This window comes from Gorilla gorilla, chromosome 17 (genome assembly GCF_029281585.2).
Source record: "Gorilla gorilla gorilla isolate KB3781 chromosome 17, NHGRI_mGorGor1-v2.1_pri, whole genome shotgun sequence".
NCBI classification, from domain to species: domain Eukaryota; kingdom Metazoa; phylum Chordata; class Mammalia; order Primates; family Hominidae; genus Gorilla; species Gorilla gorilla.
In genome coordinates, this window is record NC_073241.2 from 91,572,310 (window position 1) to 91,586,388 (window position 14,079).

At 34.9% G+C, this 14,079-nt stretch overlaps 1 protein-coding gene across 5 annotated transcripts in view; it reads left to right on the forward strand.

The window, feature by feature from the left end:
* The window catches only part of RELCH (RAB11 binding and LisH domain, coiled-coil and HEAT repeat containing), a 119,920-nt gene that overhangs the window by 57,071 nt on the left and 48,770 nt on the right, over window positions 1-14,079 (forward strand). For all 5 annotated transcript variants that reach the window (XM_019014198.4, XM_031003735.3, XM_031003734.3 and 2 more), the window contains 4 exons: window positions 479-591; window positions 8,377-8,467; window positions 11,134-11,205; window positions 13,685-13,825. In XM_019014198.4, the coding sequence (XP_018869743.1) occupies window positions 479-591; window positions 8,377-8,467; window positions 11,134-11,205; window positions 13,685-13,825 (417 nt within the window). The remainder of the gene's footprint in view (window positions 1-478; window positions 592-8,376; window positions 8,468-11,133; window positions 11,206-13,684; window positions 13,826-14,079) is intronic.

Sequence of the window (14,079 nt, forward strand, 5' to 3'; positions counted from 1 at the left end):
TGCTAAGGGTACAAAATTATTAGATCTAATCATAAGGACATTATATTGTCCTTAAAGAAGTGGGAAAAGTGGTCTTTATTTTTTATTATCTTTTTAAGTTTTAAATTATAGTGGACTTCTGCAACTTTTGTTTAAAAACACTTTTAGAATTAAAATTACGGTGTCAGCATGTCACATGATGGAATGTTATTTAGTGTAAAAGCTAGTGGGCCCTTGGGAAGTACTAGATTAAAAACCAAGGCTAGTTGAATCTTAAGCAACTTTTGTTACATTGTGATTTACATTTCCTCCACAACCAACACATAAACATTTTAGTATAAACATCTCTTGAATTACCAACCTTACAAAATTAAAATTTACCCTTTTGTTTACCGAGGTTTATTTCACTTTAAATGTCCATTTAAGAATATTGTGGAGGAAAAAAGAATATTCTGCAATGTGTTTTTATTTGAATTTTTCCACCCTCGTATTTCTTTAGGAGTTGATCCCCCTCATATTGTGTACAGCATGTCTACATCCTGAGCCTAAAGAGCGAGATCAGCTTCTCCACATACTTTTCAATTTGATCAAGAGGCCAGATGATGAGCAAAGGTGGGTATGATTACATATGTGAAAAAGAAATACAATGTGACTTACTGATTTTAACTAATTAGGCATCAGGATTAGCATTTGAATCTAAAATGCCTTCTTTCCTTCCAGTATCTATTTTAGCAGCGCTGGAGCATTCCCCCATCATGGATTCACTCCTTCATGGTTTCAAAACCTATGAAAATGCATTTCAAACTATAATGTCATCATCAGGTTCCCTTTCCTCCTCACCTTCTCTTTTTAAAGGGACCTGGAATTTACTGCAACAAAGAAACAGATAATAGGGAAATCACTCTAAGAAATTTAGCTTACGCATAATAAATAAAACCTAAAACAAAAATAGCTTTCTAAAATATGTATAAATCCTACTAAGATCTGATTACTTATCACCTGCTATAATTACTGACAAGTCTCATTGTTTAAATCTTTGAAAAGGAATTCTATACCTTCTCAAAATGTTAAGTTTCGGCCAGGCGCCATGGCTCATGCCTGTAATCCCAGGACTTTGGGAGGCCGAGGCAGGCGGATCATCTGAGGTCAGGAATTCGTGACCAGCCTGGTCAACATGGTGAAACCCTATCTCTTCTAAAAATACGAAAAAATCAGCTGGGCATGGTGGTGGGCGCCTGTAATCCCAGCTACTCAGGAGGCTGAGGCAGGAGAATTGCTTGAACCCAAGAGGCAGAGATTGCAAATGAGCCAAGAACATGCCATTGCACTCCAGCCTGGGAGACAAGAGTGAAAGTCCATCTCAAAAAAAACAAAAAGTTAAGTTTCTCAAGGTTGCTACACAGGTATAGGTACTGAAGGCCATTATCTAAATTATCTTGTATTTTTGAGGGACTAATTCAATTTCTTGTAAAAATGTAAATTTTCTCTGAAAATTGCAAGATAGTTACTTTTGTCTGAAAAAATCTGCCATTAATACACTTTTCTGCTTTCTAGTAGACAAGCATCTACTAGTAATTGATGATTAGATTATGCACAAACCCTCTAGTGGAAGGGGGAGGGAGTGAACGTATTCTAGCCAAATCATCTGTTGACTAGAAAACAGCTCTTCTCCTCTGCTCTCCAAGTGCAACAAGTTCCAGATAGGTAGCATAGCAGCAAATTGTACATACCTGGTGACCCCCTCAGGCATTCTAATGTTCTCCAAATAGAAACCTAACTAACCTTCAGTAAGGCAGATTTTTTAAAAAAGCCCAACTTCATCTGCCTATATATGTTCTCAGTGATATTTTTTATGAATCCTAAGACCTATAAAAGCTCAAAATGCAGATTTTGCGTGAAACCATTTATCGTAAAACATTGAGGTGCAGTTTTTATACACAAAACTTTCTATCTTTTTAAGAATTCTGTTCGTATGGCTTATTGCCTAATAATTTTTGATATTCATGTAATCTCAGTAAGCGTCTTTTCTTAGAAATATGTGTATATATATTCTATTCTGTTAGATTCTGAGCTACTTTTTAATGTTTACCTTACAGTGAGATTCTCCCAACTGAAAGCAAGTGGAGTTTATTTTTTTCAATCTTGATTGTTGAGAGAGAGAACTTCTGGTTTAAGGTAGTGATAGGTTGACATTTCTTGATATTTCCTTCCCAAATTGGAATTTGCTATTGAAGACATTTAAAAAGTATAAAAAACTAAGATATAAACACTAAACATTTGTGAAAAACACAGTTAACAGTCAGCCATTTGAAGGGCCTGAGAAAATTTTCTGTTACTCTAATATCATTTAATGAAGCTGTATTAGGAAGGCCCTTGTAGTTTTCACTTTGAGAAAAGTATGTTTCAGTTGGCTAACAAGTAAGTAGAATGCACTAAGTCAGACAGCCATTATTTTTATCTAAGGCAGTCAGTTATTTCTGTCCTCATTCAGTCTGCTGTCAGTGTTTCTCTTTCTTCATCCATTCAGAGATTATTATTCCCAGTAAACAAGAAATAGAGGGAGATGGGCAAATGATATCTTTTATCCTTAAATATGTGCTTTTATCACAAACAAAGCCAGATAAAGACCAGAAATAGCCCTAGAAGTACACAGTAAGGGTTAGTTTTTTTATATACGATATTTGTCTGAATTAAACTCCAGCCTACTTCAAATCCTGTATAGCATAAATTATCATCATTGTCAAGAGAACTGGGCGTTGAGAAAAGGAGAAAAGCACACCTGGATTCAGCAGAACGACGTTAAATTATTCTCTCTTTAATATATCTGAGATATCTCCGGGAGTGAAGCCATTAACTGTGGCTCCTCCCTTTCTCTCAAAATGAACTGGAGCTGGATCAATTTCTTCTTATCAAAGATTAGTCTATAGAAACCAAAATCCACATGAGCCCCATAAAAATTGCATTTTACAGTGAAAATAACAGTTACTCTAAATTCAGAATAAAGGCATATCTTAGAAAATGATGTATTACAAGAACCAAAGAAACATTTTGAAACATCATTTAGTGGCCTAAAAAAGAGGCAAGAATTCCTGGCTATTATAAACAGGAGAATGGAGCCAAAATAAATGTAGGCTTAGAGGAAAAAGATTGTCTGGAATAAGGAGAGCTAGCAGAATGAAAACAAAATTAAAATATGCAGTGTTTTCAAATTTATGTTGAAGACAAAGATTTGAGACAATAGATTTGAGACTATTGAAAATTGAATCCATGTTTATTATAAGCGATTTTTTTTTTTTTTCCTGAGACAGGGTCTCACTCTGTCTCCCAGGCTGAAGTGCAGAGGCACAATCATGGCTCACTGCAACCTCCACCTTCCCAGGCTCAGGTGATTCTCCCACCTCCCAAGTAGCCAAGTAGCTGGGACCACAGGCATGCATCACCATGCCTGGCTAATGGTTGTATTTTTTGTAGAGACAGGGTTTCGTCTTGTTGCCCAGGCTGGTCTTGAACTCCTGGATTCAAGTGATCTGCCTGCCTGGACTTTGCAAGGTGCTGGGATTACAAGCATGAGCCACTGTGCCGAGCTGATAAATTTCACATATCAATAAAGCACGGTATTCACTGGCCATTTGCAGGATTGACGGATTGTTTGCCCAAACTTTTGTGGTTTCAATAATTTCCAGAAACTCTTCAGCCATAGCTCATAATACATCCTGATGGACAAAATGTAAATGTATATGTTCCTGCAATATCAGGCCCTGACTTTTCTGTAAAATGTTTTGGAAAGCTGCCATTACCTTTGTACATGGTATGAATAGTGTTAATCAACAGATTGACAGCCTTAAAAGCATTTTGGCATTAATTACTGCTTCACTCAATGTAAGTTCACAAAAATGCATGTATAAAGCTCCTGTATATACATGTTTATAAAAATGCATGTATAAAGTTTCCTCTGTAAACTTTGTTGCAACCCTTTAAACTTTTTCCTTATAAAGGCATTGTGATGAACTTAGCAACACATTTTATTCCAGTCATTTTGTTTTAAAATGAGCAAATTTGTTAATAATCCTCAGAAAGTTGGCTCCAGTAAACTCCCTCAACAGTTAAATCCCAGTTTCTCTTTAATTATGAAAGTCTTTGAAGTTTGAAGTTATGTATTAATTAATAGAGGAAACGTTGCCCAAATTTTTGTAATAAGCAGAGGGAACACTGGCCTCACCCACAATGTTCTGCAATATTTTCATTCTTACTATTCCAATTACTCATTTGTTTTAGTTACCTTTGGACTTCTAATTCACATATTGCTTTGCCTTTATATGCCATGCTTGATTTCTCCTAAACATTCCCCTTTTTCCCACAGATGAACTAGATACATTATGATCTTTTAATGGTTATGCTTTATTAAAAAATGTTTATGCTTTATAAAAAAATAAAATATTTAATATATGAATTTGTGCATCACTGGGTTATCAGTAAACCATTGCTGTGTGGCTAAAGAGATACGGTATGTTATTTTGGCTAGTCCTGAGTCTAATACCCACAAATAAAGATGCCTGAGTTGAGCATCTACTCAGAGTGATGAGGAGGGCCACAGATCAAGGTGACACATGAGAAGAAAGCTGAATGGGTTTTGATCAAGCAACGATGATAGCTATCTACCTCAAATCATAAAACATTTAAATATTAAGTGAAGCTGTACAAGTAGGGACTTGAACAAAGCATCCTGGATGGGTGGATAGATGGATTAAGCACCCGTTGGATAAAATAAAGCAGTTGAATGTTTTCCTATGTTATAATTTTTATCTTAATGAAAAAATGATTTTTGCTTATACTTTGCAAAATAATAGAATTGTACTTAATGATTTTGTAGCTTTATGTAATTTCAGTACTTGCTTTTCTGACTGATATAATTTTGCCTCTTGTGAGAATGTTGGAAAATCATAAATAAGAATGAACTATGAAAGATATCAAGCTTATATTTTAAAATACAAAGAACCCCTCAATTAGGAGAATACAAACACTTCTATAGACTTTGAAATTCTATTACTGAAGCTTCTTTTCTGCAATTATCAAAATATACCTGACCAAGTAGAGAAACTTGCTCTTTTCAGTATCCAGCTAAGGTTAATTTATACCAGCAGCCCTAACATGCAAGTCAACTAGGAATAAGGGAAATTAAATCACTGTATTAGTACCATTCATTGCAAACTAAAAATTTCCCAAGGACAACTTGGTGGTATTATAGGAAAATTAGTATTTTATTTTTTCCTTTAAAAATACCATTTCCTATCTTGGTAATTTAGTTAATAATTAAATACAGTTATTATTACATTTTCATTTTTAGATTTTCAAGGCAAAAACCTGGTCTTAGAGTCTATTTTCATAAACCTTGCATGTAAAGCTAACAGCTGCCACCTGGTGGCCAAAAGTACTTACTAGCCTTACTTCAGGTCAAGGTGCATCAGGGATCAACACTCAAGTCCACGCTTTTTTTTTTCTGTAAGGTGAAAGTGATCTACTTTCACCTTACACAAATATAAATTTACTAAAATAGACTAATATATTCATTATTAGCTATGTGTTATATAATATAAATAACATGAAAAAAGCAAAAACTTTAGGTTAGCAAAATATATTTGATATAATCGGTTATTTTTCTTAATGAATCTCAGGCTGCTTTGATCGTATCCCAAGAAAAGCTTAATTTTATGCTCAATAATGATGCTTTCACCAATTCTTTTCTAGCAACCATAATTGGTACCATATGTCTACCTGTATCATTTACTAATGAAACAATCCTTGTACTGTGATTTTCCACAAGTAGGAACAACATTTATTTTTACTATCATAGTAGCCTATTTCCAGTGTTGTTGATAATCTGTGGGCCTTCTAATCTTTTCTGTTTTGGACTGTATTTCAAAGCTGTCATATTTTCTAAAATTTTCAATATTAACTCTTCTAAGAAGTTTATTTCAAGGGGCCTAACGTTTTTTCCTATTAAAGTTTGTAGTCTTTAGTATAGTGATGGTGACTTATGATTTATAGTCATTTCATGTGAAGCTCTATACAAGTGTGCACCTCTTGTAAGTGTTCAAAGCGCTTTTTAAGAAAATTTAGCTATTACAATTATCAAACATGTATGGCTTCTCATTTTAATACATTAATGAGGGCAAAAACAATGATCAGCTATTAGGAAATGTTCATTAGGAGCAGGCAGCTGAAGTGCTTGCTAATATCTTTTTCCATTTTCCTTTCATTCACTTTATTTGACTTCCTAAAGTAGAAGGAAATAGGAATGCAAAAGAAAAGTTGAGAAGTAGAAACAGAGGGTAATGATATAAAGGGGAATCAGATAGATAAAAACTACAAGGATTGTGGTAAATTAGAAGCTGCTTGCAATGTACAGTGAAGACACATTGGCTCACCGTTTCCCCCAGTGTTTCCAAAGAGCTTTGTTATTCTCCTTAACTTAAGCGAACAATTAGTAACTAATCTGACCAAACCAAATAGAAATTTAAAGTCATTTTGCAGTTAATTTAAATTGACATATATTGAGATATAACAATGAGCAATGCCTAGATGTAAAGTACTGATTTTATAGTGAATGTGAATTACATAAGCATTCTATTTTGGTTTTCCTTGAAGTTGGCTACTTTAAAACATCTATTAAAAATATACTTTTTTTCCCATCAGGTTTTACTGTTTTAAAGTGTTAGACAATCAAAGTGGAAGAACTTAAAATTCTGCATTTTAAAGTCATTTTAGATGGAACTTCATTCTGAAGAGTGCAAAGTCTTACTTAGAATTTTATGGTTTTTTTAGTTACAAGTCTATCAATTCAAATGAAGATAATGTATTAGTTATTGGTTAACTATTGTTTTGTAACAAAGTACCACAGAAGAAAGTGGTTTAAAACATCTTTTATCTTACAGTTTTTGTGGGTCAGGAATCTGGGTCCTCTGCTTCAGGGTCTCTTACAAAGCTGTAGACAAAGGTCGGCTGGGGCTATAGTCATCTCAGCTGGAGAAGGGATTTAGCTGGAGAAGGGTTTGCTTTTAATCTTAATCACACAGTTGGTCATTGTCAAGAATCAGTTCCTCAAGGATTGTTAGTCTGAGGGCTTCATCTCCTCACTGACTGGTGGCCAGAAGCCACCTTTAATTCCTTCCCGTGTGGGTCTCTCCAACATGGCAGCTTGGTTTATCTAAGCATGCCTGCTGAGAAGGCAGTAGAGTCCAACAAGATGGACATCACAGACTTTTGGAACCTAATCTCAAAATTGACCTCTTACCACTTTGGTCATATTCTATTCATTAGACCCAAGTCACTAGGTCCAGTCTGCACTCAAGGAGATGCGATCATTGAGAGTCATGTCAGAAACTACCTACCATAGTTATCTTAGGTATAATACCAAAAAATCTGATTCTTAAAATACCACTTTATTAATATGATACTGTAGTTTTTAATTATAGAAACACTAGGAGAATAATCACTGGTTGTTTTAGTGTCTAGAAAGTGAAGTTGTGTAGAAACTGAAGCATTGGGCATATATAATCTCAGAATGTATGTGTGGGAAGGTAATTTGGAAGGTTATGAGATTCAGCCTCATACCTATACAGAAATCCCTTCACAACATCTGTCACAGATGGTGTTGTCACTGCTGGAGTGGCTAATCTTAAAGAACTTAGGTTCCTGGTGGCAGCTTAGGCCATTGTTAGCAAGGTATAATTTTTTCTTTTTTTCTTTTTTTTCTTGAGACGGAGTCTCACTCTGTTGCCAGGCTGGGGTGCAGTGGCGCGATCTAGGCTCACCGCAACCTCCGCTTCCCAGGTTCAAGTGATTCCCCTGCCTCAGCCTCGTGAGTAGCTGGGACTACAGTCGGATGCCACCACGCCCGGCTAATTTTTTTTTTTTTTTTTTTTTTTTTTAGTAGAGACAGGGTTTCACCATGTTGGCCAGGGCAGTCTCTATCTCCTGACCTCATGTAATCCCAAAGTGCTGGGATTACAGGCGTGAGCTACTGCACCGGGCCAAAAGGTCTAATTTTTCAAAACCAGACTGTGCAACATGGTGAAATGCCGTCTCTACAAAAAAACACAGAAACTATCTGGGCATGGTGGTGAACACTTATAGTCCCAGCTACTCGAGAGGGTGAGGTGGGAGGGCTGCTTGAGCCTGGGAGGTGGAGGTTGCAGTAAGCCAAGATCATGCCACTGCACTCCAGCCTGGGAGACAGCCAGACTCTATCTCAAAAATAAATAAATAAATAAAAAGTCTAATTTGATTGTATAAAAATCTTGTACTCTGTGTGAATTTATAGAGATGAGACTTTTTTAACCCTTAGTCCTAGTTGTGCTTTCTCATGCAATACAAGCCTTTTTTTGTATTATTTTTCAGGCAAATGATACTGACAGGTTGTGTGGCATTTGCGCGTCATGTTGGACCAACACGTGTAGAAGCTGAACTTTTACCACAGTGTTGGGAACAGGTAAATAACTGTATTGAGTTTTCACCTAGCTATTATAGACTGATTTCTTAAGAAGATACATAGTTTCCTTTTTAAAGGCGTTTAAGAAATATGTGGGATATAAATTATGCTGATGTTTCTGTAGCCCAGCACAGTGATTTATTAGTACTTACGAATGCTCTGGGGTGCTTTCCTTTATTCATTCAGTCAACAAGTACTTATGAAACACTAATTTCAGTGCCAGGTACTGAGGTAATCACTAGGGATACAGTGGTGAACAAAAGACAAAGACATCCTAATGGGAAAATGAGTAAACAAAGAAATGGTCTGCTATTTTGTAGTAATTTGTATTATGAAGAAGAAAAATAAAGCAGGATAAGGGTGAGAGAGTGATGGGGAATGCTCTCCTAGGAAGGGTGGTCAGAGAAAGAATCTCTGAGGCAATGATGTTTAGGAAAGAATCTGAATGAAGTAAGATGCAACAAGAACAAAGGCCCTGAGGTGGGAGTATACTTGATGCGTTCAAGAAACAGCAAGAAGATTGTGTGTGTGTGTGTGTGTGTGTGTGTGTGTGTGTGTGTGTGTGTGTGTGTAAATAGAAATATATATTGTATACTTGTATATATTACGAATATATAAGGTGTAAATCTTTGATGTGGGAGGTTTTTGTATTTATACTTGAACTCATTATTTTACTAACAATGATTTTGCTTTTACATTGAATTTAAAATTCCAGTCCTCTGTGTAACTCAGAATCATTGACTTTCTAGACTTAATGTTTAGATCATTCAGCACCTTATTTTTCCACCTTAAAAAGACGTGTTTCCTGCTTATGGAGACAAATTACATGGCTTTATTTACAATAGCACAGTCACTTATTCTTAAGAAAAATATTAGTCTCTGGAATATCACTATAGTATTAGTCATTTATAGTCCTATTCCCAAGTTCTTTGGGCATTCATTTTTTCCACCAAAATAAAGTAGAATCCCTAGATTCAATAGACAAAGTAAACATTACATATAATAATAACTACCTGTCACAATCCCTTATACCATCTATAAATTACAGTGCATCCTAATTTAGGGTGAGGTTCTAATCACTTGGAGTCAAAATAACTTGGCTACAATATATCCATATAACTTTCAATTTACAATTCTATACAGTTAATTGTGCAGATTTAATTTTTTATATTTTTTCCATTTTCTTTTGTCTTTTTCTTTTCAAGTGTACAATTTAATGGTTTCAGTGTTGTGCAAGCTTCACTACAATCAATTTTTAAACATTTTTGCTATCCCAAAGACAAACCCTAACTGCTTGAATTCGGTTCTCCTCTTTCAAGATTATTTTGACTGTTCTAGGTCCCTTGAATTTTCTTATGAATTTTAGGATCATTTTTCAATTTTTGCAAAGAAACCAGCTGGGATTTTCATAAACAATGCATTGAATCTATAGATTTATCTAGAGAGTATTGCCATCCTAATTTTATATATTAAGTCTTTCATTCTATGAATTTAGGATGTCTTTCCATGCACTGGGTCTTTTAAAATTTCTCTCAACAGTGATTTGTATTTTTCCGAGTAGTGTACGTTTTGCCCTTTTGTTTTATTTATTTCTAAGTATTTCATTCTTTTGGATGCTAATGTAAATAGACTTTTTTCTTAATTTTATTTTTAGTTTGTTCATTGCTAATATATAGACATACAATTGATTTTTGCATTTCAATTTTGAGACTTACTGAGCTAAAGAAAAGCAAACGAAAGTTTATGCACAGCCATACATTGACATTCAAACCATTCTACTTTTGAGATAACTACATCTGGATTAAATTTAATTCAAAGATGTCAGTTATAAACATCTCTACTGCCACCTCTTCTGTAACTTGAGTAAACTTGGATATCGGGGATCTATCTAGCCGCCTACCTCCAGTTTGTTGCCCAGTAGATTATTATATAATTTTTTTTCTTAATTTTAGGCATCCAATACATTAATGAATTATGTCACCTTTTCATATGGGAATATGAGAACAAATATACTTCTTTTCCAGTCAAAGAAAGATTTATATTCTATGAAGAAGACATATGGGAACAAAACCCAGTATGTGTCATTTTTTTGTTATTTTTGGTTATGGTTCAGTGTAGTCATCACAATAGCAAAACCCCATCATTTTGCATTTGCAAACAGAGGAATGGATTGAAGTCTGCTTACTTTAAAAATAAAAGCATATTTCTAGTAAGGGCTCTGGTCAAATCATTGATTAACTTACTTCCTCATCCCTTAGGTTGAAGAAAGAAGACTGGCACATATTATAGACCGTATCTATAAGATCCAGAAGCTGAGTTTTCCAAGTTTAAAAATATTCTACTATTGCTAGGGAAAGGTCCTGGTTTCTCCTGATACTCTAAGGAAGGCCTAGTCTTAGGCAAGCCCATAATCTCTAGATACCTTGCCAAATTTTCATCTTGGTTTTCCCTTTTTTCTTTAACAGATGACCCCTGTAACCTCATATTTAGGTTCTCCCTCACTCCCTCATTCCTGATCCAGGTATAGTCAAACAGGGATTCCCAGAAGTGGAAAAGGAAGAAGCTTTATTGCATTCTTAACAGGATTTGTGGTGAAATGTAATTCTCTTTTGAAGGAAGGGAGGGTATGCTGTTTATACTTGATTGATTTATTTTTTTTGCTCTAGATTAATCACAAATACCCAGAAAGACGACTGCTTGTGGCAGAATCCTGTGGAGCACTGGCACCTTACCTTCCTGTAAGATTGTCTTTTTTTTTTCTTTAAACTATTTTTCCAATAATAGAAAAACCTTTTTTTGAGTGTCTTATAGATTTTAATCCAAATGTCTCCTAGACATGCTGTCTTAATAAAGAAAAGAGATGACCCAAAAAAGAAGAGACTCACATTAGTACAGTATGGCATTGCAGACACATAGGTACATTACCACTGATTTTGGATGAGTATAAATATATTAAACTATATCAGCAGTTCTCATAGTGTGGTCTGAGGACCCTGGGGGTTTCCTTGAGATCCTTCCAAAAAGGTCCATGAGGAGAAAACTGTTTTCATAATAATAAGACACTTTTTGTCTCTTTCACTGTGTTGAAATTTGTATTGTTGGTGCAAAAGCAGGGATGGGCAAAAATGCTGCTGCATTAGCACTAATCAGGGCAGTGGCACCCAAATGTACTATTATAATAATGATTGTATTCTTTACTGCCATGCTTTTGCAGAAAAAGCCAATTTCACCTAAAAAGGAGCTTGCTGAATCAGTAAAATTATTAATTTTACTAAATTTTGACCTGTGAAGCATGCATCTTTTTAATATTCTGTGAGACAAAATAGAAAGTACTCATATAAAAACCCTTTGCTGCATACTGAAAAATTATAGCCATTTGCAGGAAAAGCACTTAGGCAGTTGTTTGAGTTATGAGCTCAACTAGCTGCTTTTTTTTTAATGGGACACCAATTTTACTTCACAGAAACACTTACAGTCAAACTGGTTTTTCAGACTTGGGTATGTGGCAGACATTTTCATGAAATTGGATGGAGTGAGAATGTCACTTCAAGGAAACCAAGTAGACAGCATTCATTGCCAGTGGATTTATACTCCTACTAACAGTACCTTGGAGTTTTTATTTTCCCATACCTTCACCAGGAACTAGGCACGGTGAAATTTTTTTAATGTTTTTCTAGTGGAAGAAAATGCCTTATTATTGTGATAAATCATACAGATTGATGCAAATGGGTTTGAGCATCTTATTATTTATTGTTCCAAGACAGATGAGCATCCCTTGCTCTCAAAGGATAAATAGGCTGTTCTACTCTGCTCCTAGAATACTAAGCAGTATTAATAATAGATACAATGTTTCCTCAGCGGATCTATGTTTGCCTTCTGCATACCCCATTGTCACTGATAGCAGCAAAATGTCTCTACATTGGCAGTTTCTCAGTGTGTTCATGACTTAAATAGAGTAATGCCTCCTGACCAATGCTCTGGTGGGGTCCCTGTGGCATACTAAAACTGATTGCCACAGTTGACCCTTGCCTAAATCAGTATAAAGCAAATGCCCACTTGAAGCTTATTTTCCTCTGTCATATTGCCTTGTGTGGATACCAACCAACAAGTCCCTTTAAATAGTTTAAGATATTTTAGGGCAATTTTTAGCCTAAAAAGTAAATAAATGAGGCTGTACCAAAAGATGTTATATATTCACCAACCTAAATGTGTTTTAAGATATGCTAAAATTACATGTATTTTTGTTTCTAAAAAGTGAAAACCAGACTTTTTAAAAATGTCTCTCGAGCCTTGCTCTACATACCAAACCATGCTGTAAATTTATGCAAATAGCCATGTCCTCTGCCTTTATTTTTATTTTATCCTAGTTATATATGTAAAAAGGACCTAAACAAGTTTATGTTTTAAGAATTTTATAAATTGATTAAATTGCAATATTAGTACAAGTAGGATAGGAGGAGCATGAATTTGTATATTGGTAGCTCTTTATCCTAACCTCAGCCATTAAACTAAAACACTCTTTATCATAACTGGAAAATATTCTGTGTGAAATCAAGGCACAGCAGTGGGTGTACATTATATTAACTATTAGCATAAAAAAGAGCAATGCAATTTTTAAGTACTTTTAAAGTTCACTCTTGTATTTTATTATCCTTTTTTTCCCACTTCTTCAAAGAAATAGGAATGCCAGGATTTTATGTTTCCTCACCATATCCCAGACAAATTTTCTAATTGCCAGAGAGGTTTTTGTAGTTCCTCCTGTTAAAACTCTCAGTGCTCTTCTCTGAGTGAAACAAATAGTGACACGAGAGTCATTGTCCATTTGTAGTAGAGTTTGTAGTAGACTTTGTTGATTTGTTGAAAGTGCCTCCTAGTGTGAACTGCAAGGATTTGAGAGATTTTTACATATTTAGTAAAGATATAAAAAACATGCTGAGAGATGATTAATAAATACCAAATTCAAAGTAGATGTTATTGCCTCTAGAGAGGAAGGGATTTGGGCGTGAGTGATATTTTTGCTGTATCTGTAATGTTTTATGTCTTCAAAAAACAAAGGTCTGAAGCAAAATCTCTGTACATCAGCAGTTAGTCAGCATTTTTAATAAAAATGTTAATACCTGTTTAATCTAGATTTTGACCGCACTGATGTTTGTCATATTATTTTCTATACTTCTGTGCTTAGGTGTAAATAAATAGTAAAAACATGTTTATTTTCAGAAAGAAATCCGTAGCTCCTTGGTTCTTTCAATGTTGCAACAAATGTTAATGGAAGACAAGGCAGATTTGGTAAGAGAAGCTGTTATCAAAAGCCTTGGTATCATTATGGGATACATTGATGATCCAGACAAATATCATCAGGTATGTTTTTCAGAATGAACTGATTTTACTCCATTATAAAATTCCAAGTATTGTAATATTCCAAATCTCTGATTTAGATACTTTATAATGTATCATAAGGATGGCAGGTGTGTCAACTTTAGTCATCTGGGGATGGCTGCCTGGTTTCAATTTTGCAGCTCAGAGGAGAGAATGCTACACTTCAGTTATAGTATCTGCCACAGCTTTCTGGCAGGAAATTGGCAAGAGGTATTCTATGTTTACCACTCCCTCTC